General features: G+C 42.8%; 1 protein-coding gene across 1 annotated transcript in view; it reads right to left on the reverse strand.

Annotated features, from left to right (window-relative positions):
* Window positions 1-24,549, reverse strand: part of LOC102776850 (receptor-type tyrosine-protein phosphatase S-like) — a 69,464-nt gene extending 44,915 nt beyond the window's left edge. The window contains exons 1-4 of the mRNA XM_087831573.1: window positions 24,182-24,549; window positions 10,831-11,044; window positions 7,407-7,555; window positions 5,919-6,060 (exon numbers count right to left, since the gene is read on the reverse strand). Coding sequence (XP_087687699.1) covers window positions 5,919-6,060; window positions 7,407-7,555; window positions 10,831-10,975 — 436 coding nt within the window. The 5' untranslated portion in view covers window positions 10,976-11,044; window positions 24,182-24,549. The remainder of the gene's footprint in view (window positions 1-5,918; window positions 6,061-7,406; window positions 7,556-10,830; window positions 11,045-24,181) is intronic.
* Between the last annotated feature and the right edge of the window lie 1,066 nt (window positions 24,550-25,615).

Here is a 25,615-nt window from a genome sequence, read left to right on the forward strand (position 1 = left end):
TACAATGCATGCGTGTGTGTGTGTGTCTGTAGGGCGTGTGGCTCTATATTCCACTCAGGTCTTTATTAATGCTGCAAATACATGGTGTGGGTGGACCTTGGACTGAGCACTTGGAGAGAATTAGAAGAAATGGAGAGAGTCGGACAGATAAACAGAGAGAGTGATAGAGAGAGGGATTAAAGACACTTACTGCCGTGCTGTAAAATACCACAAAAAGAGGAAAAATAGTAGTGAATCATTGCAAGCATCCAGAACCCAACGATGCTTTTCAGATAGCTAAGGATATTCAGCAGTGTAGAAAACAAACAAGGGTTAAGTTAGTCATTTTAACTTTAAAATTCTGCTCATTTCAAGCTTGAGTAGAATTGTTTTGCATCATTGACTGTTTAAAATAATCCGAGTTTATCTTGTACTGCAGCACCCAGTTCATCCAATTCATCCTCTGTATAAAATGAACATTTTTAACTCCATTCCCTTTAAAACTAGCTCTCCATTTAAGGTAAACCCATACTGATTTGTTGTCCTTTGTAAAAAGAACATCATACCAACAGTCAAACGTAGTGGTGGTAGTGTGATGGTCTGGGGCTGCTTTGCTGCTTCAGGGCGACTCACTGTGATTGATGGAACCATGAATTCTGCTCTCTACCAGAAAATCCTGGAGGAGTATGTGTGGGCAACAGTTTGTGTCCGGAAGCTCAAGTAGCAGGACAATGACCCGAAACACACCAGCAAGTCCACCTCTGAATAGCTCAAAAAAAGAAAAAGAAGCTTTGGAGACACCTAATCAAAACCTGGCCTTCAATCAGATTGAGATGTTTTGGCGTAACCTTTTTCACGCTCAGAAACCCTCCACTGTGACTGCATTAAAATAATTCTGAGGAGTGGGCCAAATCTCCTCCACGGCGAAATGAAAGACTCGTTGCACAAATGCTTGATTGCAGTTCCTTGGGCTAAGGGTAGCACTATCAGGTATTAGGTTCAGGGACAATTAATTTTTTCCTTTTTTTTTTTTTTTTTTTTTTACACAGGACCAGGTGGGTTTGGAAATGAAATGAAAAGATTTTCTCTTTACATTTTCTCAGGTTATCTTTGTGTAATATTACAATTTGATCTAAAACCTTAAAAGGATGGCACAATGCTTATGATATTATAATATATACAAAGCTGTGTTAAAAACAAACAGCTTTAATTATCTAAAATATCTTGCTTGCCCTTACCTGGGCTCTCATATTTCTTAGATACAGACGAAAAGTGAGTGCCTGTTAAAGAATGGCCTTTCTAACCCTCATCTGTTGCTTTATTTGATTAACATTTCATGATAGTTAATGTTTCATGGCTGTTTTAAACGTCTACGAATTATCTCATATTAAATACCTCGTGTTTAATACCCCAACACTAATGCCAAGATGGTAGCTGCATTAATGAGGTAAGTTTAAAAAAAAGGCCACCTAATTTCTTTAATTCATTCAGTTTGTTAACACTGACATTTTCATTTGTAATTGTATTTAATTTAACTTTTTTATATCACCACTCATAAATAAGAAAATTATTCGTCTATGGACCTGATCATCATCAATGTATAATATAATATAATATAATATAATATAATATAATATAATATAATATAATATAATAGTAATTAGAAGGCATCAGTTTGCAGGGTCTCTAATGTCTTTTCCACTGAACTGTAGAACAACATAAAATAACAAAACCCTTCTTTAAAGGCCAAAATGTAGGAAACAGCTTTGTTAAAACCACAGCCAGCTGTTTTAATAGACTGGCTCAATTAAAAGGACACAAACACAGCAGCAAACTCACACTCTGCCCCGCAGATGCAGATAAACCATTCCACAGTACAGGACACTAAAGTACAGTTCACCAGAGAGGAGAATATGGAGCTACAGGTATTCAGCCAGGCTCCTGGATGAGTCAGCGACCGCTTGAAATAGATACTGCGGGCATGGCCTTGATCACACTTTCCTCTAAAATGAATCATTTATCAAGAGCAAACACTGCTGCACAAAAGTGCCGCTTATTTTTCATCTCCTGGTTAAATTGATAAGATAGCCTATGGAAAAATGTGGCATGTGTATACAAACACTCTGTGTGTCAACAGCGTTTGGGGGAACATTGGCAAGGGTCGAGCAGCATTGTTCCCCGGAGCTTTGTGTTTGTGTGTATTTGTGTGTATCAAGAGGTTGAGCGCGTACATTTTGGCCTGGTTATGTTTGCAGAAGGGCAATCAGGCCTAGTGCCCAAAACCAGTCAGTAGAGCCAACCAGTTCTGGGCAAATATGCAATTTGTGTGTCCGTGCATGCACACACGCATGCGGCAGTAGAACGGAAAGACACAAACACCCAAAGGGTCAAACACATAATGCATATGATGCAAATAAACAAACATGAATCCAGGTTTTCTTTCCCCGTGCCTCTTTGTATTTCCGTCTCACGCGCACAGTAACCCAAACAGATACTCTCTCTCTCTCCCACATTCACACACAAACACGCCCGCTTCCCCGCGGAAAAAAATCATTATTTCTCCCAGTTAGGAAACAGGTTGCCTATTCATCTCTCAGTTCATTTCAGTGGGAAATGGCCATGTGCATGAAAGAAGTCTGAATAAAAGCCGATCTCGGGGAGCCTGATTCAGGATTAATCTGCTCGCACTCAGCAGTCTTCAGAGGCTCTAATGCTTTGACTCCTATTGACTGCAGGAGGGCTGAAGGGGAGCACTTTAAATGCTAATAGACCTTTATGATAATAGATCACAATGCAATGCAAATGCAGACTTTGTAGACCAATCACATGAAAAACCCATGCGTCTTCACCATTGTGTGCCCTACTTTAGGGGGCCAGGACTAAACAGGATCCCACATGTAAGGCTGATTCCCGAACCACATATAAACATTCAAGAAGAATTTAAAAAATGAAAGAAGGACCGAATATAAACAGCAAGGACGAGGGGTTAAAAATGATAAAACAGCCAGTTCTCCACTCGAGGAGTGTAATCCTCCTGCAGGCTGAGTAGATACTCTTAGTTGTTTCCAGACCGAAATGCTGCTTGAGCCGCCGGCCTGCCAATGCAGCAGACGCCTAGGGGGAATCACTGATCTGACTCTGTTGTTCATATGAAGGGTGTTTGCCGTGGTGGCAGAACATCTCTCTTCCCTCGTCTCACTCTCTCACCCCCTGTTTCTCCCCCATCCCCCGCCTGCCTTTCTCCTAAAATGGGACACTGGGAGGTGAGTATAATCAGGATTACTTTGCACAAAACCAGACATACACACGCACACAAATGTATGCACTCACGCACACGCCCGCGCGCACGCTTGCCAGCGCACACACAACGGCGAAGGTCGTGCACACAAACACATACATACAGCGCTGCGGTGATGAGAATCTCTCGCCCACAAGAGGCTTTCAAACATGCAGAGCTGCAGATATTCACGTCTCCTGAAGGGAGAGCAACACAACTGCAGTGTCCATAGAAAAGAGCAGCTGGGATGGAAAGGGGAATGGGTGGAGCAGCGGAGGGCATGTAGAAATGCAACGGGAGGAGTTAAAAACAGAGTCAGACAGACAGAATAGATGGCTAAGAAAATGAAAGCATGAATAAAACAGAAGAGAAGAAATTAGAAACGGATATTGCTGTAGGGCCAAAGTACGGCTCCTGGAGTTAAAGAAAGAAAGATATAAGGAGGAAAAAAGATCATTTTACAGGTAATGTGTGAGGATGATAAAGATGATGATGATGTTGGTGAAGGCCCATAACCTACCACATCTCCACCCATTAGGTAGCCAACAGTGCAGCAGTAAATATCCTGTGGCCAACTGCAAGCCCCTCACTCTGTACGAAACTGCTATTAGTCTTAGTCCACCATTATACAGAATGATGAGCCAAAGCACATCAGTGGATGAAAAAGACTTTTCAGTGGAAGTGGAAGGGTTTTGGCCAGTAATGGAAAGCCTTTTTTCTACTTCAGTGGTGGACCTTTTCTACGATGGACTGGTTCTTTTTTAAAGACTGACCCAAGCACAATTTCTGCAGACATTTGTGCACTTAACAGCATTCTTGGATGACATGATCTATTCTGCAGCATATCACTCAGCCTACAGTAGGCTGCATGGGTGCAAGACACTGGGAGTATTCTGTCAAGCAGAAGGATGAAGTTTTAGATTTTTCAGGAATATACGTTTGAAGTAGGAGGAGGTGCCGTCAGTTGAAGTAAAACACTGCGCAGTAACTTGCAGGTAATTTAAACCCCTCTTCTCGTGTTTATGTATATATAGAGCAAAGAAGCTTTAGATTTACTTTTGAATATAAATTTAAAAACACTTAGAAACATCTTGGCAACAAACTTGTACCTCAAATTTTATATCTTTACTTTACAATTTTCTGAAAAGTTTGATTTAAAATACACAGGCATTAATCATCTAAAAATAAATTGTTCATCATGTTAAAATTTTTACCTCAGCTCACGCAAATCAAGGTTTTCAACAGGAATCACTAGCAACTGTGGGTTTAGTGTATTGTCCGAGGGCAATGGCCAGGGATTAAAACACCAACCCTGGGATTAGTGGACAACCTTGACAACCAGCCTACACCGTTGTTTGATGTGCAGCACTTTCCAGAATGACTTCATGCGCCCTGATACATTAAAGGGGCAGCTTACAAAAAATGGCTGATGTGCGACAAATTTCTAAGCAGCATAAAACTCTCAAAAAAATAATATATACACAAAATTATTGCCTTTATTGCCAGCTGAATGTCAGAGACGTGCCTGTGCATGATCATTCAGGCCAAATCTAACTATTACAGCTACAGTCAGCTCTGATTCTGATTGGTACTCTCGGTGAAATATTATCTTATTCATTGCGACCCTTCACTCTGCTCTCAAAGACTGAAGATTGTAATGTCGCTGAAGGGATGGGGACATCACCGTACACAAAACGGGTTGAGAGAATAGGTTACGGCACCAGGAACACACTACCACCCACACACGAACACGACCACACACACACACACACTGGGAAGCTTGCCCTCGAGGTGTAGTTTATGTGGTAATGTGCTTTAGATTGGGGCTGTGTGTGCAGAGAGGATGGGCTGGGTAACAGATGGACAGGAGTCTATTCCCTGGGCTACCAGCCTTCTGCTTACCACACCGCCCTGCCAGCTCCACAATCCTCATCCATCTCCTTCACTCCTACACCCCCACCTCCCACAGAACCCCATCTCCTATGACATCCCATTCAATCTCTTTTGTTTCACAGCATCCTGCTGTGTTACTCGACTTACTGCCATCTTTTCATCTTCCATCATCTCCATTTGACCTCTTCCATCCCCCCTTTCCCTTTTTCCTCCTTATTTACTCCTAGCGAGCAAAGGTTCTTTGCCAAACCAGGGCGTAATCCCTTGATTTTCCTTCATGTATTAACAGCCTGAGCAGTCATGCCTCTGTTTCTTCTTTCATTCCTGCTGTGCTGGGTAGATGCCCAGTGCTCTCATCAGCCACATGCTGCAATTTTAGTCCATAACATGTTGGAGCTCCACATTAGATAAATTTTCCTTCAAGGGGCCAGTGTACATTAGATTAACACCCTCGCTTTGGACGGGAAGTGCAACGTTTAGAGCAAGCCGGTACAGTTTGCTAAAATGCCCCTTAGCTAGCATGCTAGCTGGCCCTCTCTGTGGCCAGATCACGCTCTGCACTCAGAGGGACTATAAAAAGAGCAGCTCCCTGCAGCCTCCTGTGCTGGCAGGGTGCGGCCCTGCTTCGCTGTTACATCTACGACTGACAGCTCAGTGAAGCAGGGATGCCGGTTGAAGGCGAGCGTGCAAAAGAAAGCACCTCTTGAGTAGACACAGTGTGTGTGCGTGTGTGTGTACAGTATATGTGAGGGGTTTTTGTTTGTCTTACCTCTGATAATGGACAGCTTTGCAGTGACAGACTTCTCGTCTACGCTGTTACGTGCCACACACTCATAGGTGTTCTCATCTCGGGGACCTCTAAGTGGTTGGATCCTCAGCACAGCACCTGCACCATCATCAAACTCTATGGTCTGGACAGCCACAGAACGAGACATATTAGTCACAGCAGAGGAGGCACATAAACCCTACTATTAGAGCAGCTGACTATAATGTTGCGTGTCAGCACCTCGGCCCAGTGTGTGTTGTGTTAATATCACAACAATTACAGCTAAGCACTTCATCATGCCTCACCAGAAAAAAAAGAAATACAAATAATAATAATAAATACAAATAATGATTTTGTTAGCTCTTCTCTACAGAAATGCTAGAGGTCAGGCACAGATACAAAACATTTACCTGTGCTCACACATTTACCTGAAGTGGGTAAGGAGGCAGTTTCTTGCACAAATACACTTCATCTGGGTTGATACTTACTGAGATGGGGGGGTTGAATTAGGTCCTCTGGTAGAAACTGAGTATTTCTAAGCATTAGGTCACAGGATCAATACACAGTCAGGCCTCTACTGAGCCACAAGAATTTACTCTCCGGACTAGGCTGCTATATAGCTCCATGACAGCAATATGTGAATTCAATAGGAAGTAAAGTCAGTAATACTTAAGGGTCCATTGATTAGTTTTATTTTAGGTTTGTTAAATGATCGGAAGTTAAATGGAACCTTGTGATCTACTGTATATTGGAAACATGTATTTTTAAATAACTATTTTTCACTAATAGTTTAAATGTCGGGTCTCTTTATCTTCTTGATAATACTGATACTGCCTGTTTAACTTTGGAGCTGCAGCCAAGAGGCCAGTTAACTTAGATCAGCATTAAAGAAGGTGGGCGCTACACTTAGCTTCAGCATAGACAAGCTAGCTGGCTAATTGCATGCGTTGAGTACTGATTTAGCATGTAAAAACAATAATAATAAACCCTTTAATACGTTTGGCACATTATACTTATTGTACAGATTAAACAAACAATGAATTACCTTTATATTTTTATTTTCAGAGACTTAATAAGAAAAGAAAATACGAATAGCTGCTTCACCCAGCTACCATTCTGTATGCTAAGCTAAGCTAATCAGCGCACTGGGGTAGCCTCTTATTTAATCAGACACATCAAAGATACCAGTCTGTGTATTTTAAAAAATTTGTGAACATACCTTGATTCCAAAACATATTTTTAGTATTTTATATTAAAATTAAAAAAAAAAAAAAAAAAACTGGAAAAAAAACTATTTCTCACATACATAACAAAGTCTTATCTTAACAGTTTTTTGCCTATCCACTCTCTGTATAAATTTATTTACAGTGTAACGTCAAGGTTGTAATTAATGCATACATTCAAATAATATGCATGTCTTTTTAATGGATTTGCATATTCATATCTGTCATGCAGTTACAGTAGGAGTTGAACATTGAGCACTGTGACAACCACCTCGATACGCTGGGAGTTGACCTTCTTGCCCTTCTTGTTCCAGTAGACAGAGGGCTTGGGATTGCCTGTGGCTTGGCACACAAATGATGCTACACCTCCTGATACTCCGATCTGGTCTGTGGGAGTCTTGGTGAATTTTGGGGGAGCTAAGAGAGAGAGAGAAAAGGAGGGAGAAAAATGAATGAGGGATGGGGGAAAATTAAAACAGAGGCAAGACACCAGAGGGCTACAAATGAACTCCACAACCAGCAACAACCATTCCCGCTGACCACGCCCCATTTCACTGTCAGTGACTGGTCAGGCCGACTTGTGTTTTGATGGCTATGTGTTGTGCTTACTTCCTGGGTATCATCTAGAGGACAAACTGAAGGACTTCCTGTGGGCCATAAATAAAAGATGGGGCTGGGCTTCACAGGAACATCTCTTTCTCTCTCTCCGTCTCTCTGCTTTCTTGAGGGCAGGCTGCCATTGTATTTCATGCAGCACAGGCTGTCATGACACATGAGTGTTTCACAGGTAGGTGAAGTGTTGGCTGCAAATTCACAGCATATAATTGGTTTAAATGTATTAATATCAGAGGTGTCATTTTGTGCCTGCGCATGCCAAAGAACTGCAGAGAGATCCTGATGATGTTAGCAAACACAATGAACACAGCAGCACAGGGTTTTGTTAATTTTCAGAGTCGACTCGAAGAGACAATTTCAAATTGGAGGCTGAAAGCATCTTAGGTGGGACGTATGAGCGCTGCGGTCGCCCTCTAAGACGAAAACAGCAATTTCCAAGTGTGATATTGAGCCAGGCGTAGCGAACCTACACTTCTCACAGCGGCTGAGTCAGATCAGTCAAACAACCTCATGCATCCACCCTTTGCTATCTGTCTGTGGCCTGTTTCCATGGCGCCCAGCTTAACTCCTCCTCAGCTACAGAAACACCGCTATCCATCAGGGTGAAATCAGGATGACCCTTACCATGGCAACCTGGATGCCTCCTCCCCTACATCTGGGTGGGTGAGGTCTGCCTGTGTTGATTCACTTCTGCTCTGAAGACCACACAGGAGCAACAAAAAAGAAGAGGCCCTGCCTATCAAGAAATCACCAGCAGATTCTAAAGCCTTTTTGCACGTCTTCCCACTCCTACTCACTTCGTTGGTTAACAGCCATGCAGAACACTTCCCAGTGCCTTGACAGTAACTGGAATAACATCATGTCAAAAGACTGCTCCTGTCCCGGCTGCCCCGTGTTGTCTCTTAAAGACCCACTCTGAATGTCAGAAATAAAGTGGTTTGCCATAATCCGCACAGGAAGAAGCAAAAAGCTGGTACAGTAGAGTCAATCAGAACAAATTTATGCCCACCATTTTGGGACTTAAGAGCAGGGTAGTTTTTTCTGAGGGCTCTTAGAAAAGCACAGAGTATTGAGCAGGCTGCTGTTTTTTTTTCTGACAACAATATAAGAACTATCAAAAAAAAAAAAATCAAAAAAGACAAAATGTCATGCTGAAAATGCTTTCTCCATCCTATAGGGTTATGAATGAATTTCATGTTCTTCTTAGGGATTGAACATGGTTTTCGGTGGCTTTACTTTGAGTCCAAAATGTTTTCTATGTTCTTTTTAATGTACTTCAACACCAATCCGCGTGCAAAACCGACCCCACTGGCAGTGTTACCACTTAAGCCTCTTCTGAAAGCCAGAGAAAAGCCCTACAAGCTACTGGCTCTGGATGGATGTGGACTGAACAGCAACTAGTTATGAGAGGAAGATTCCAGAAAGCTGCCCCGAAAAATGAGGCACTAATGAGAAAGCGTGGCTCTTTAATACCAAGTCCCACTCTGTTTCCACGGAACAGGATGGTCTACCACTGAAATACCTATTGTCTGTTTTTAAGGGAGCACCTTTGTAACCGGTAATCATTTGACTGAAAGACTGACTGCTGCTGAGCTGAGATACAGCTGGGACCTGCCATAAATGAGTTCGGAGCTTGTTTCACGTAACGCTGTGGGCTAAAGAGGAACAAGTTTGGGTTGGAAAATTTCTTTTGGGGGAATTAGAGTAACCTCTTGTGAAATGTACAGCTCTAAAAGACGCTACTTATGGCAAAGGTATTAGTGCAAGCAGCTGTGGTCTGACAAGCCCTTAAGCCACTTTTAATAATGCATCTCTTCCTGATTGTGTGTGTTTTTGTTGTCAACTTTGTTTGCATTTCATGGCTAAATGCGTGACAAAAATGAAAGGAAATTTAAAAATAAAACCTCCTGTGATACAAAGATGATGACTGCAGAGTACGATGTGTTGCTGGGAACATAAGAGACAAAAATAAAAGGAACACTGTCTCGGAAGAGGATCGCTGTCAGGGAAACGCTAACCATGTTTTGCATAAAATTCGACAAAGTGATGGTGAAGCATAATATCTGAAATTAATTTTCAATAATTTGGAAAAGAGCTGAGTTGAACCAGTAAATACTCAGAGGCACTGAGGGCCTGCTAGCAAATCTCTCCCTTTTAGAAGTACTTATTGTCCATTATATGGTGTAATCTGTTTACCTAGGCTAATTTGGTCATTGTTCTGCTATACATATTGTTAATGGAAGAATTCCGGTTATGATTTTATCTCCTTCGTTACTCAAAAAGCTAGAGAGATATGGATCTACAGGGAAAGAAAGATTATTTTCCCCTCCACAATACTATCTGCTCTGCTGAGCAACACTGTAGGTGGTCAAAAAGCAGCAATATTCAGTCCCACAACATTTCAGCTGAAAGTTGGCTGTTGTGTAATTTTTTTTTCTCTTTACTGAATATAAAAAGATTTCAGATATGATGTCAGTCTTATAAAAGAACCGTGGACGCAAATTGGTTACGCAAATGGGAGATGAAAAAAAAAAAAACGCACGAGGCAACTGCCGTATCTAATGGTGAGAGGTGCCATATCCGTCTTTAACCTAGCTTACCTTCTTATCCAAAAAAATCTAAATATATCAGTTTAGTAACATTTTCAGAGCTCTGACAGCTGTGTGTGTGTGTGTGTATTTGTGTATATGTGACTGAGGCAGGAAATTTGTGGAAATGTTGTAATCAAGGAGATGATGAGGAACATGCTGATGGAACCTCCTGGCTTATCACAACACATTAACAACGCCACAGCCCTAAGATGATGTGCTGACGGGCCTGGATCCACTCCTCTCATACACACACACACACATATACAACACACACCGCACACATAGACTCACATACACACACAGAATCAAAGACGCACACACACACAGCCACATATATATACACGTCTGTGCCTCGCATTCATTGCTGACAATATACCAGCTGCCATTCAACCGAGAAAAAGACAAAAAGACAAAAAAAGACTGCAGACACAGACAGACAGACAGACAGACAGATAGATAGACAGATAGATAGATAGATAGATGTACCTAGTGCTTCACCCACGCTGCTCAAAGGTCTGGTTAGCAGGATAATCAAAGGCAACAGCAGACACAGGGGAGATAGGCTAATCCACAGCCCCAGGATTGGCCTTTTGGCCTGGGCCAGGACTCCACCAGTCTTGGGCCGAGGCATGGCACCACCGTGGAGTGGTTAGAGATGACGGAGATTTGAGTAGGGCTTCACTCAACAGGGATAGGCACTCTGCAGACACAAGAGAAAAAAAAAAAGAAGGAAGGTCAGGCATATTTCCGTCACCTCTGATTCATCATTCTGCTTTTAGAGCAGCATCTGAAATGTCAACGCACCATGAAGGAAGAGGGAAAACATACAATACTTTATACTAATGTAGAAAAAATAATAAAAACATGAAGAAAATTAAAGACATATTCATGCTAATGCAGGATTAGGTCTTTTGATTTAGTCAGAGCACTTCTGACTTGGGATTAACAGCTCAAGCAGGCCAGCTCTAGCTGAACTAATACCAGAACAATAGAGCCACTGCTCAATAACTATGACAAGAAACAGACCGAAATAGTTTCCAGCATACTGCTTCTGTATTAATAAGTCTTCTTTTCTAGTGAGCCGTGAAATGAGCTGCAATGATACAGTTTTAAGAGTTCTTTTTTTTTTTTCTAAGACGTCCTAATAATTTCATTTTGCTCTGGCCTAATTCCTTCTTAGCGTTCAGTATTTTAGTTTTCTGGTGCCACATAAAAGTGTTAATGCAATAATACATCCAGAGTGTACCACCGTAATAGAAAACACTCAAACAAAGAGGACTTTGGGGGGGTAGGGAGGGGGGGTCAGTAGGAATGCGGCAAAATTCAATAACAGCAAACGTATCAGAAGCTGCTGCTTTAATAGATGTACCCCCTTCTTGTTAATCCCTAGCCTTGGGGGGGATCTCCATCAGCATTTCTTTCTTTTTTTTTCACTCTCTTTCTTCACACAAACACAAGCGCACATGGGCACACAAAATCTGTAAGACTGAACATAATTCAGCTCTGTCTGCTTACAGAGATTTAGACAAGCTGTGCAGAAGCTCCCCGTCTGGGAGTCAATAACTCCTCAGTCCTATCGAGCTCTTCCGACCCCCACCCCTCTCACCCGATGTGTCAGAACGCAGGTGGGGAGGCCAAATGAGAAAGGAGCCTTTGTTAACCTGTCATAAATCACGCACATACATGTTCTCCTTTCAAGCAGCAGTACGGGATCACATATACGATCCCAGGGAGACATAATAAGCATTAACAGGTGACAGGGCAGGCTGTGATTGGCACATAAATATGCGCAAACACCCATAAGCACACTTTCACCCTGTCATCAGCCGATACGCTGCCAGAAATGGAGGAGCAGCGATCAGGCCGACCCTTAGTCGCCTTTCCTAAGCGAAAGCGGCATTTCTGGTGAGTTACATATTCAAAGTCTCCTCCAACCACTTATTGAGCTAATGACCTGCTCATAAACATTACTGTCTGCCAGTTCCTACACTAAAAATAGCTCGACTGAAAACATGGCCGTCTATCTGATAGAGACTCTTCTCGCCGCTCTGCCCTCGCCTTATCTAACGCCGTGTAATAGCCGCTGAATAGAAAAGCTTTCAGCGTCCCCTTTTCAATTGAACAATGTGATAAGAAAAATCAGATCAGAGCCCATTCGAGCACCATTGGTAGCATGTTAAGTAAATTCCCCTCTTACGGAAACTCAATTTGCCAGCGTTAATCTAACCAGGGTTACCGTTCTGCGTGGAGCCACATGGCCACTGAAACATTAGGCACTCCTTGCATGATGCAGCGTCTGCTTCCACTGTCCTGTGTGCTGGATTTGCTGTGGCACTAATATCTCTCTGTGACCCCAGTCCAACCCTTTCTATCATTTCGTTTATCCTCTCCTCCCTGTTGTCTTTTCACCTGCTGACAAAAACCCCACTCTACCTCTACCTTCACTATAGGCGCACAGCCTCTAATCCTTAATCTTACTCTCGTCTCACTCCTGCATTAGTCTCAGTATTCCAGAAATCTCCTCTTCTCCCATTTCTTTTCATCCGCTTCCTCCCCTCCCCTCCCCGTTTTTCTCTTTTCCTTCCTCGATAACCTCTCCTCCCTTGATGCCATCTTCTCTGTGATACCCGATCATTCATCTCCTTTATTCGTTTTTTCTTTTTTTTTTAAATACGCACTCTAACCCCTGCTTGTATACAAATCCTCTTCCTCCGCCCCAGCTGCCCTGCACCGGCTGCTCCAGCTGTTGTTGGTCCATTGACACAGTTCAAACAAAAGAGCTTAGAGCATCCTACAGCTGTGAAAGTTGAGGGAAGAAGCCAAAACAGATACACAGAAGCCCCAGCAGGAGCAGACCCAGCAGACCAGGCCCATCTAAGCATATCTGAGCTCGTGCTTATGGTAACTAACAATCGTCTTCACCTCTCAGCATACAAACAGTCAACAACCAGGCACGTTGCTCATTGCCGAAGCAGAATTAAAAGGTGCGAGCACAAAAATTCTCATGACTCAGGTCAATAACACCTCAGAGATACTGCAACCCCCCCCCCCCCCCGATCATCCGAGCTCAGCATCCAGAAAGAGAGAGGACAGCAGGGGTTGGGCTTATTACCTTTTCAGTGTGACAACACAGATGGTCAGCCAGACAGATAGATTGATGGGGATGCGTGTGCTATTTATTGCGGGGAAGCCGATAATGACACCAAAGCTCAGGTGGTGAAACGTACACCGGTTATTGTGCCCCATCAGGCTGATGAAATAACATTGTTTAGGTGGCATCCAACCTGGCCCTGCTCCACTGGGGCCCCTCGGAAAGATGACATGTTTTGTTTTCCTCACCTCGTCCTCCCACCCCGCACCTTCCTTCCCTCCACCCTCCTCACGCCCTCCCTTCCCACCGTACCCGCGATGCCTTGCACCACAAGTGGGTTGAGATGGTCTCCCAAGGCCCGTCTCCATGACAACGAGCCACGAGCACTCATGGAAGGACCAGAGCTGTTTCCTGCTGCACCACGTTAGCTGTGAGTGAGCACACCTGATAAGGAGGCTCGTGTTGATTCCTTTTACCTTTAATTTGGATCCAGTTCTGGGAGTAAGCATCAAAGGAGTCTTGTAGAGGAGGAATCAGTCCAACTATACATATGTATATACGTAGTCTGGCATTTATAATTACAGGGAACACAACTGAAATAAACAGAAATAAACACATGGCTGTGCACCACTGAGTTATTTTTGGATTTTAATGAGAATGCATGCACTGCAGTTAGCCTTCTCTCACATTTTTATCAGTGATTCTGAAATCATGTACACAAATATGTGCACTTCAACTTTTTCGGCACAAATATAACCATGTCTTGAATTATGCACGCCTTAGTGTGCCAGCTTGGAGTGGAGGCATTTGGAGTAGAAATCATGTATCACTAACATACATGACCAGACTAGAAGCGATATTACTTCATGTTTCTACGACCCCGGACCCTGTAGGCAAACGACACTCGCAAATGCTTGCACACCCACAGGGCCGTGCGCACACAACACGAACGCACACGCATAAACATGGCAGATGGCAAAGCATCATGGGGGAGATTGGCACTCGCTCGCTCACACTTCCCTTCACTTTCTCTCTTAAACACACAGCCCACAGACACACACACACACACACACACGTTTATGAACACACACACGCTCACACGCTGAGGATCAGAAGCACAGGATGAAGTACGGCTTACTGCAGGCATGAGCTACACCGCCCTGGTTACATTTTTAGCAGTGGAAATAAAATATCTGAGGCTCCTCTCTAACAAGAAAAAAAAACAGCTGTCACTCAAACACGGAGATGCCCCCCACCCCCTACCCCTCCCCGGAATTTAAATGCATATGTAGACCTGCGTACTCCAACTAAATCTCCATCGGTCTTGCTTAATGCTGCAGGATGCTGAAGCAGGGGCTGCCTCATACAACGCGCATCCAAACAGCGTTATCAGGGGACATTTTGACAAACACCAATAAAATTCCCAACCCGCAGCTACCATTTTCATCACAGGTCTGAGCCTATAAACAAGGCTGCTGCTGGAGTTTCAAATCACACCTCTGAGAGCAAACATGACTCACAGAAATAGCCTAAGAAACATGTAGGCATGGAAGGAAAACCCATATATGTCGCATGCGCTGCCTTCTTTTCTAATCGTCACGTAGCACATAACCGAGGGGAAATGCGGATCATCAATTCATTGATGAGATTGTGACTTTTCTGTCATCCATTCATTTAAGCTTTATCCCAATTACTGTTATTCTCTATCTTCACTAAGTGACTACTTTGCTTTAAATCATGTCACACTGAACTGAGTAATTAGGGGGCTTGATGGTTGGTCAGGGAAAAAAAGGCAATTTAAAGGCACCACTCTGGTCTCAGTTAAATTGTGACTTGCATTTTTCTTCGACTTAGTTAAGAATTACTAAAGTGAACTATGAATGAAAGCACTAATTACACACAAAATGACTACTTGTCCAAGAGAGAATAACAGCTTTGCTCATAAAGAAAATAAGATTGGAGGATTAGAGTGGTAGTACTTAGTAGTGGTAGTACCGCAGTACGGTTTACACATTTGCTTAGCAAGTGAAAGCTCCCAGGTTCGATCCCGGGAGAAAACACAAACCTGTTTGGGTTACGTCAGGAAGGGCATCTGGTATTTTAAAAAAAACATCTGCCAAATTAAGCACAGAGCGCTACCTGCTGTGGCGAGCCTGTATGAATAAGGGAGCAGCTCGAAGTGTCTTGTTGTAAAATTATAAATAACTATCCTTAACTCTGCCAGATCTGACTTAAAACATAGCATCTCAACAATTTTAAAAAGTGCATTTAAAAACAAATCACTAGAAATAATCTGTCGTCTTTTTTTATTTGAAAATTATGCATTTTCATTTTCCTATTTGGATTAGTAGACGGAGAACAGCATACATTATTAATAAATGTGTCTTTGTTCATCAGTTCTTCTGTTTGTTTAATTTGTTTCTGGGTCATACTGTGTGACAGGTGAGTGCTGACATTAATTCCTCATTTCTTTCGACACCTTGATGTAGTTTGCTTTACTTGAATGTTTTAGAGAGATTTCTGTTTGCACAGTTTTGATGTGAACATACACAGGTATTCAGGGGTGGGTTTGGTGTGGGTGCTACTGTGGGTGCTTTCAAATCTTTCTGTCTCCAGCAGGAAGTTTCCTTTTATACTTTATTATAAGCTCTTCAGAAAAAAAAGCAGCATGGCTTTCTCATTATGATGAAATAAGCTTTTACAGATTAAATACACTTTCTCGGGATGATAACAAAACAAAATTCAAAACTGAATCTACCCACATACACTCTCAGGCTTTCTCTGGTGGGGAGCGTGAATTTAGCTTCAGGTCACAGTTTAATTAACTGATCACCCACAGCTAAAAGAGAAGAGCTTTCCCGGACTCTACGCTTTGACTTTCCTCATTTTAGCCACATTTGCAGCAACGTCCCGGGTGTCTGACCCCTCTGTCTAATCCCAGCATTAAGAGAAGATGCCAGTACAGCCTTTCTCCCTGCACATCAGCACATCAATAAAATTATAGAGCAGCACGAGCATCATGTGACTATTTAAGCATTAATATCGCTGTACCCCATTATAAAGAAAAATCTGGACGCGCTTCAGTTTTTCCCCATCACCACTACGTTTCCGAGCCAAGACGACACACTGATTCGTGATGATGAACAAAGGGAGGGGTGGAGAGGAGAGACAGAAGCGTGACTAACCAAACTAACTTTCACTTTGACCTCAATCGCTGCAGACCCGGGACGGACTAAAGCTGCCGTAACCCAATAATGGTGAGGCAAATGTACACCCACGCGTCTTAAAAGGGGCTCCAAGGTCAGACTGACCAACACAACTAGAAAGAGGCATCTCTTTCTGATGGATAAAACAGCCTCAGATAAGCCTAGCAACAGATGGACTAGATCCTGCTAAGCAGGAAATGCCTGTAAAATGCTATAAAAGTGTACACAGGCCTGATTATCTTACGGGAGGTCAGAAAGTTGACACGCATTTACTTGCTAAGGAAGTCCTTGTCGCCTCCTCGCAAGAAGTTAGATTTGATCCTTCTGGTGTCCTTAACATTTCAATGAGAAAAAGATCCTTTCCTAATGTCACACATCTGTTAAACACATTCATTGCACTGGTATTAGATTACATTTAATTAAAAAAATTAAATTACTCTCTGACCTTTATTTTAACAGCTAAGGGTTCTTTAATACCCTGCCACCTGTTTTCTGAGGTGGTATTTTTACCCATTAGCTGCTTACACCGAGTTTAAGTATGTTACTGTCTGACAAGGCTCCAAGTCGAATGAGTGATTTTGAAAAAATATGATAGTAATATAATTATGAAGCCAGTACACACAAGGGCCAGATGGATCTGATTCTCGGCTGAACGTTGTGTGTAATCTTTATACTTGTTAAGATTGGTAGGAAAGCCAGGATATTTAAGAGTCAGCCCAGAATCCATAGGCCCTGACAACATGTCCCATATTCATGATCTATGCATCACGGAACTGTGTGAAAACCTCGCAGCTTCAATTTGACAATTTTTTACGCTTTCAAATAAGTTCAAGGATTATTTGCTCCTCCGTGAGCTCAGTCATTTTTTCAACCCCTTAGGCTCATAAACCTCTTTCAAATCCCTTAGGGTAATGCCAAAATGCATTGTCATCCAGCTAAAACATGGCTCTTTCCTCCCTAAAAAAAAGAAAAAGAAAAAGAAAAAGAAAAAAATGACATTTTAGCAGATGCGGCTTCACCTGACAGGTGAAGGTTTTTATCTGAAAAAAGCAGAGGAACAGGATGCGCGCGTGTCCACATGCAGACACCTACGCAATGCTCACTCAGCTGAAACGGCAACACTGAGCTCGCAAACACCCAAACATAATTCGTAATTTTCTTGCAGCGACCCAATCCCCTCTCCGCACCCCCCTTGTTTTTTTTGCCTCCTCTGTTGCCGCTTCTTCAGAGGCAGCCGATCTTCTGTGCAGCGGCTCATTACGCAGGCTGATGGTTGAGCCCTTGTCAACTCACTGTCCAATTAGCATATCCAAGGCGGGCACAGACTCTTATCCCAGCGGGAGAAAGAACTGTATATACATACTGATGTCCACATAGTTATGCACTTGCATGTACGTCCCTAATTGTTAAACAGCTCTGACATATGAGAAAAGATGCAGAGTGTAAATTGTCCGCTCCTGATTCAGATGTAAGCAGGGCGATCGCTTCTTTACATGAATCCAAAACACTGGTAATAAATGTGTTTTAGATGAATTATCAAGCCCATCAAGCAAAACGCACACACACGCACACACAAATCACGCACTGACAACCAATTAGTGAGCTTCTCCTGCAGCAGGACTGAGGCTCCCTGACAACACAGAGCACCTTCATCTTCCTGGACGTCATTGTCATCGTCCTGACCATCATCATATTTCACTTGTGCTTCATTAATGAGACATGCCACACATTTTTACCTCCATGTTTCAGCTCTTTCTCGAAACCTACACATCAGCTAGGAGACAAAGCCACGCTGTGTGAAGCGGATTTCAGAGCCCGTTAAAAGCCTCGAGAGTAATAACAGCAGCCTTGAGAAAGACAGCGCCTTTCTGATTTACCATTCATACCTAACCCAACAACGAGGATGTCATTAATGTAAGCTTCACGGAGAGTCTTCAAACCGATTCATCTTCTTATTGATTTATAAAAATGAAAATCACTGTCTGCAAACACACAGCAGATGGTCCAACACGCCCCGGGCATAACCTTACAAGTGTTTAAAGGCAGCTTTTGTGCTGCGATTTTGAAGCGACCCTCCTTTTAATATTTGCTCAGGTAAACGATGTGCAGCCGCTTCGGCAGGTCCTTATTCATTTCCTGCCGACACATTGTTTGTTTGCCCAAGAAGCCGCTCTCTCCAGAGTATTTTCGCTGCCATGGTATCACCTGTCTGCTGTGGTCACATGACACGCCGTCCACCGAGAGCTCATTAACTCACAACTGCAGCACTTTTCTCCAACAACACTGAGATCATCTGTAGAGCATCAGCATTCATTTCACACGCCACACTGTTTGGTATGCAGTTAAGGTCAATGCAAAACATATAAAATAAGGCTAAACACTGAAAACGTGCAATGTTTTTGCCGCATCGGTGAACGAATCCTATTTACGTGCTACACGGGCGCTACTCTTAAAAGATCTGTCACTAACCAGCCATTGCATGACTTCCTGATGGAGATGAGATTTGTGACGCCAAATGAATTTCTCCTTGAGGGACAATAAAGTTGTGAATAGAATTGAAAAGCGAAGTAATGGGGTAGAAAAACTGCATTTGTCCTCTGTCTCAGAACTGAAATCAGTCGGGGAGTCTGTCTCGGTAAGTGAAGAGATGAAATGCTTGTCAAGGGTAACAGACTTGTGCACGGACGCCTTTCACCAATGACTAGCCATTACTCTCACCTCTGTCAAGCAAACACTTCATCCAAACTGGCATCCTTCAGTGCTGCGGAGACAGAGTAATCATGAAATGCCACAGACAAATGTGGAGGTGCATTCAAGAGCCATGTCAACCAGGCAGGCCCGGCACCTGCACACACATATTAAAGACTGCAGAATGCTCCTGCTGAATCAGGCCTAATCTTCCGGCTTTTAAGTTTCCCCTCTGTGATTTGTGACGATGGAATAGAGCCACAAGTTTCCTGGACATCGTCCCTTTACCATCCTGCATGGTAAAGGTCTTCATAGCAAAGCTGTTTCACTAAAGCAATAAAGATGTTCTTTCAAAGGCAACTGGCATATGGAGGCACGCCAAAACCTTTTCTTTTATTGGATGACTAGCGCTGACAGCAGGGTTTAAATAGGTGGCACAAGCACCGGGCTTATTTGCAGGGAAATTTAAAATCATTAAGTCTGCTGTAATGCGGAATTACTCACATAAAGACTATTTTAAGTTTACTAGCTGCCGGTGAGGTTGTAATTAACAGCAGTGCTTGGAGTTGAACACACAAGAACGCAGGGGTAATGTTTGCATTGTGAACCATCCTAGTTTGTTGTTTAGTTTTAAACACAGTGTATCCAAATAAAGCCTTGGGGGGTTGGGACTGCTATTAGTGTTGTGGGTATTTGATCAGCAATCATGCTGCTGAACAGTAGGATTCATCCTCTATGCAACATGAACTAAAGTGTATGAGTTTACATCTAATAGCTATAGACTGACAGTGCTATCCTTACAGCCACAATGCTATGAATTGGCTAAGAAACCTGAGCTAACTTTATCAAATCCAGTCTTCTGCCACACAGCGTGTACCATAATGACATAATGGTACTAAAAAAGGGATTGCAGTATATGACAGCTATACAGATGCAATTTTTATGCCTCCATGAGCATTCGCATGGCTTTATTACACCAATTAAACCAAAGCCATATGATTTTATGCTTTACAAGACCTCCAATCAGAATGATTTTGGCATCACTTCATCCAAAATTAACTGATGGAAACCTACACTTTCCTCAAAGAGAAGGGTTTTTTGATTGCTTGTTTTTACTCTATGAGTTGAAAACACCTCAGAGAGCAGCCAAGTGCTGCTGTGGAGGAGCATGGATTATTCTGTCAAACATTTAATGACATCTAACTGGACGCTTCAAAACAAATGGTATCCCCTCTTTCACCAAGTCCTGATTAGTCAGTTTGTCTCCTGCTTTATCAGCCCTCTTGTCAGTCAACCTTATCCTCCTAATGACTCCTGTCAGTCAGGGATGTAACTGTCAACCCGTGTCAATGGCTGCACGTCGTCCTCCCGTGACTTGATAACGAGCTGTGCACATCAAAGCATTTGGCCATTTTCAGTACAAATGCTTGCACGCGCCTCATCTTGAAATGCGCCGAAATTTCAACAGGAGAAACTTCTGCAACGCCCGATGATAAGAACGAGTTAGCTGTTCGGAAGGAGAACCGGGCTGACCCGGGGGAGAGCGAGGTGGCGGCGGCGGCGGCAAAACCTCGTTTGCATAGGGGAGGAGGACGGGAGGGGGGAGGACTGAAAATGAAGGTGAAGATCTCTTCAGATGTGGCAGTTGTGATGAAAAGAGAAGCAAATGACTGAAGACAAGAGGTGGAGAAGAGAGGTAGTGGAGCAGCGTGCATTATTCATCCCTGCTGACACATCAGAATCTCTGATTCATCTGGAGAAGGGCATCAGTCAAGTCAAAACCTATCTCTGAGCCTTCACTCATGTGTACGCAGACCCATGAAGAAAACACACACACACACATAACCGCAAGGGACCCTTGTGGTCGATGAAAGGATCATAATGGGTCTGGTTTAAGAGACGCATCTTTACATAACTAGATTACAGTGCAAGTTTCAACTGTTATAGCAGCTACCCAATACTTTTTTGTGTACTTTAATTATTTGTACACATCATCAATTTTAAACTAGGGCAGCTGTGGCTCAGGAGGTACAGCAGGTCATGTACTGACTGGAAGGTTGGTGGTTTAATCCCTGGGTGCTCCAGTCCAAAAGATGCTGTTTGAAGTGTGAATGCTACATAAAAAAAGGTCCTGATGTATAAAGAGCTCTGAATGTTTGACTCGAGTAGAAAAGCACTATATAAGAACCAGTCCATTACACACTAAGCATGTCTCGACGCACTCTTAGAGCCAGTTTTGAACTTTTATCGCTAGATGTGGTGATGATCATTTAGTATGTGACTGCTGATAATTGTGTGTGTGTTTCTAATGTCCTCATATGAATAATCTGATGGCTGGTCGATTAACAAAATGAACATATAAAATACCACAGAATATACTTCCTACATGCTATAGAAAGGCTCAGCCACCTCATTTAACCATTTATGAATTAGATTAGCTCAGAAATACTAATTCGACCACCAGAATTTTGAAAAGCATTAATGCTATGCTACCATGATATGATAATAAGGAAAGCTGGTTTAATGCCCAGCCATACTAAAGATAAGGGTTTGATTTGGATATAAAACAATATAGTTTTAGTGTGCATCCTGATAGTCCCCAATTCAAGTTTCATTCCAGTTATTAGGTCAAAAAAATAGATGTTTTGATTTTTAAAGGGTATTGTTTTGAGTAATGCGGTGCCTCCAACCTCATTACACAGGCGTATCGGCTTCATTCTGCATGCTGTATATGAATTGCTTTCAGGAGCATATAAATAAACAGAGGCAAAGCAGACAAAAGCTCACTGTTTGGAAGGCTTTGAAAAGGTCAATTAATATCTATTCCTAGACAACAACAAGTTGTTTTTTCCCTCTTCTTGTAATACAGGTGGCTACGCTCCCAGCATCAAAGTTGCACGCCTTTATGTTCTCCTTCCTTCCTTCCTTCCTGGTAATGGAGGGTAGGCACAGAGCCTGGCAAAATCCAAAGATGGGCATAGCATGTAACACAGGGGAAGAACGTAAGAGAGCAGAGCAGTTAGGGTAACGCTGCAGCGAGAATCTGGGATTGAGACTTCAATGAAGCCTTTGACTTGGAAACCAAAGCTGCTCCAGTGGGAGCACACGTCACCCGGCATATTAAAGTCTGGATGGATCTTACAGTGGTATCTGTTCAGAGGGAGCAGAAAACCATTGAGGCCCATGGTTGAACCCTGTGAAATGCTATTTAAAGAGTACATGCCATCACTGATTTCATAAGCTACCGCTCCTAACAGCGCGTAGATGAATACCTATGGGGCCAAGAATCTCTTGACTCTTGGAAGAGAAAATCTGATCTATTTCCAGCACACAGAGGTAATCAACCAGTTCGGTTATTCTGCTTCCACCATAATGACTTCCTTGTCATAACGATGCAAATATACACATTGCTTGCCATCTTATGAAGGTGCATAGTGTAGCCTTCTGTTAAACACAGAGTGGAGCTGAAAAGACGAGGGGGAAACCATCAGGAGGGGATCTGCTAAAGAGAGGAATCCATGCATAAAAACGACTGATTAAAATAATTAGGGATGTGGAAATGGTCTGGAACAATAACCAGCAAACACAAGGTGCCCCAGGGAACATTTCCCATCTGTGTGTGAGGAGGAAGACCTCCGTCAAATTCACAACGACAGCGTGATTTTCTAGTTTACAGAGGCCACACAACGGAAACCCAGAAAAACTAAACAGGCCCTTGAAGTTTACATGATTAAATCCCAAACGGGCAATAGCCCTCGGAAAATGTGTCAGGACGAATCGACGTATCATTAAATTACATTCTGCCTGCACGCGTGACTGGCTGTGTTAACAGTCAAAACCTTGTGTTTATAATTATAGACATCTGAGAGGTCTATGGACTAGAAACACTGCCTATATGTGCAGATGGGCTTGTTTTAAGTAATGCTGGAGAGTAGCAGATGCAGCAGCAGCAGCAGCACTCTATTGTCTAAGAACCAGTCCTGCTAAATAAGTCCATCCGCTTTGCCACCTGGTGCCTTCCATACCATAAATGATTCACAAATATTGGTATAATAGCCTGTATGGATTCATAATGTGTCTGCGAGGGCCCCTTTGAGTATGCTGACATAATGACATTATCATAGTGTTATATTTACTTTGGCGTGGCATCTGTGAAATTTAGACACAATAGAAACAGAACTAAGAGTTTTCTTTCCTTTTTTCTTTCTTTTTAAAAATATCCTTGGCGGATATACAAGATGCCTGTGTTACATAGATTTGATCATAAAGATGAGCTCTTTCTTGTCTGAGTCTACTGTTTATATTTTTCTTTCTTTCTTTTTCTTTTCTTTTCTTCTTCTTCTTCTTTTTAATAGCCTTTAAAAAAAACGGACTCAACATAGACTCGTCGCGCCTGGAGAGTGCTTTAAAGGGCCATCAAAATAAAAGCCACTTTTAATGACAGTTGATGAGGAACAAAGGCTTTGCCAGTCTGCCCAGGTCCCTCATGCTGCCCAGCCAACAATAAGGAGGAGGGGGGATGAAGAGGGACGCGCACTCACAGCGTTGTTGCCAACCAGCCTGATCTGCACAACCTCGTTTTTTTGTGTGTTTTTTTTTTTTTACCCAAACGCTTGAAACAAAATCTGAAGTGATGCTGCAGCTGCTGAGTAAAAGAGAAACACCACAAAGAAACACCCCGGGAAAGACTGAGCGGTGAAATTCCATCCGGGCTGGGATCTACTCTTACCGCTTTAGTTTCCAAAAGGCTATTCGACAAGTAAAAATGTAACCAGCCTGGGTGGGGTGCACGACTGCAAACATTAACTGTTAAAATAAATATACATGTGTATAAATGGATGGTGCGGGTTACCTCGATAGGAAGTGCTCCGTCTTCCTTACTGTCTGGTAGATTCATGTGGGTGGATTTGCAGCTGGAAGCTTCCTTAGAAACAGCAAGGATAAATGTAATCCAGTGGCAGCTCCACTCAGATGAAGGTCTTCCTTTTTGGAGGGTGCATGCACACATCGCCGGCGTTTCCCCCCCACACACACCGTCCTGGCTGTCCACCGACCTCTCGGAGCGCAGCGGGTCACGGCTGCTCCTCAGCCCTTTTGTCGGGAGAGCATTGCTGATCGGGCGGCCTCAGATACTGCTGGTTGATGTCATTGATACTCCCTGCCTTCTTCCTTAATGCCCTCCTCCTTCCCTCTCCTCGCCTACCCCTCCCATCTCTCTCTCTCTCTCTCTTTCATGAACACACCGGAGCACTCCCTCCACCCCTCCCTCTTACACATGACGTGATGCAGGCAAGATCTCCAATAGCAACCGTATCTCCCATCACCTCTATTACCCCCATTACTTCCCCACTTCAACCCCCACCTCCTCCAGCTCTCTCTGGTATCGCTGACTGGTGCAAAAGAGGCAGCAGCTGTGGCAGGTTGGTCTTGTGTATTGGTGACTGATTTATTTATTTATTTATTTGCCCCCACTTTGCTCCCCGAGGAGCTAAAATGAAGAGAAGCACCCTAGACCTCTTAGATTCCCATAACATAGCATCTAATTATAGCTGCTGGCAGGAAAAAAGAGTCAGAAGCTCATAATGGCTCCCACTGAGCAGAACTCCCACACTAAATTACAGCTGGACTCTAAAATATTGTAGGGAAATACAAGTCCTGGTGAGATGTTATGGGAATGCATTAATAATTCCACAGGAGGTAAATAACGCAGTAGCATCTGAAGACAACAGATGGAAGGAGTTTAAAAGTATTATTTATTGTTCTGGAGATAGACTCAGCAAGTTTATAGGCTCACTTGCCTAAAATGAACGACTATTAAAGCCAACAACAGTGCAACAAATCCACGTTCATCAAGGTTATGGTCAGCTTTCATTTAAGCTGCTGATTTAGTTTTACCTTTACTTTTAGGGTTACATCACTGGCTGAGCATCAGTATCAACCGATATTGATGAGAAGGAGTGTTCTGGTAGCAGCGGCTGATGTTTATCTCTTGATCCATACGTATACATCATATATACCAGTACTGGTATTCCTGGTATTTTAGGCTGGAGTTAGCCGTAGTCTATTATAAATGAGCTGTTCCTTATAATTTATTCAGTCCTGTTATATTAACAAAGGTGGATTCATTGATCATTTATATCAGTGGGGTCAAATGTGTGCACTTTTATCATTGGTTTTCTTAATCTACAGTACATATATATCAAAAATGGTTTTCAGGGGATTTAATCAATATCACAGTAGCAAAGGGTCGGTAAAAATATATGGAAGTGACTGCCGAACAGGTTAA

The sequence above is a fragment of the Neolamprologus brichardi genome, chromosome 18, assembly GCF_056152115.1.
Source record: "Neolamprologus brichardi isolate AB-2024 chromosome 18, ASM5615211v1, whole genome shotgun sequence".
NCBI lineage: Eukaryota > Metazoa > Chordata > Actinopteri > Cichliformes > Cichlidae > Neolamprologus > Neolamprologus brichardi.